Source organism: Octopus bimaculoides, chromosome 27 (assembly GCF_001194135.2).
Source record: "Octopus bimaculoides isolate UCB-OBI-ISO-001 chromosome 27, ASM119413v2, whole genome shotgun sequence".
NCBI lineage: Eukaryota > Metazoa > Mollusca > Cephalopoda > Octopoda > Octopodidae > Octopus > Octopus bimaculoides.
Window position 1 is genome coordinate 10638107 of NC_069007.1, and position 1072 is coordinate 10639178.

Genomic DNA, 1072 nt, shown 5'->3' on the forward strand with positions numbered 1-1072 from the left:
TATATATATATATATATATATATATATATATATATATGTTCAATATCTTCTTACATGTAATTTTTCCTTCTCCAAGGTTGCTGAAAACTTCACACCAGCACAAAAACGAGATGCCATTACTAAAGAAAAGTTTCACTTCAGGAAAAATGTTCAACAAGGTAAGAATTAAATTTCTTGGAAATTCTGAGAACGAAAACACAATTTTAACTTTGACTAAGTTTTGTAAAGGATTAAAAAATCTATTAGGGATACCCCAAAAAGCCCCTAATATTTTCTTGTTTAGACACAGATCATAACAATCAAGAGTTGTGACATCCTTGGTCATCATAAACAGTATTTAAGGATTTCTCAATGTTACCATATGGGTATATATTTTCTCTATTGGAACACAACGATGGGTGTTATGTATCTTAAATATAGGGAGGTTAGGGTGACTGGGTTACAGATACATAGACAAGCACCGTTATTTATCACTGAACATGCACAATTAAATGTATTTATTATAGCTAATCTATAATTTTTTTGCTAATTAGAAGTCGCTGATTGTAAGCTAACTGACGATATTTACACCTTGATGACTCTAAACGAAATCATTAATGGAAAGGTAAAAGATATTTTTAATAATCTTTTAATCTTTAACTCTATATTTAACTATTTAACTATTTTCAATTATTTTGATTCTATTCCCAACAGGATGATTTCCCTGGTTTAATTCCTCTCATATGCAAATATCTCGATCATGTTGACTACGATTCCAGTAAAAGACCTAAAATAATGCAATACCTGAAATATCTCTCAGACAAGGCTGCAGGTAAGATGGTTCATTTGTTTTCAACAATATTAAACAAATGTTATTATAAACATTCAACCTTAAAATTCAGTATTGAAAGTATTTATTTAAATAATAATTCGACATATGTTTCGATAATAGATATTTATAAAATATATATCCACCATTCCATTAGTTATTGAAATCTGTTTAAAATTAAGAAAAATATAGCGTTTATTGCACAAAGAAGATTATCTCCCATGCAATAGAAATGTACAAGATTGCTTCCCAACCACGTGGTTC

At 28.7% G+C, this 1072-nt stretch overlaps 1 protein-coding gene across 1 annotated transcript in view; it reads left to right on the forward strand.

The window, feature by feature from the left end:
- LOC106880052 (glutamate--cysteine ligase catalytic subunit) overlaps positions 1–1072 on the forward strand; it is a 31341-nt gene that overhangs the window by 28523 nt on the left and 1746 nt on the right. The window contains exons 14-16 of the mRNA XM_052977138.1: positions 77–158; positions 534–604; positions 694–811. Of these exons, the coding sequence (XP_052833098.1) occupies positions 77–158; positions 534–604; positions 694–811 (271 nt within the window). The remainder of the gene's footprint in view (positions 1–76; positions 159–533; positions 605–693; positions 812–1072) is intronic.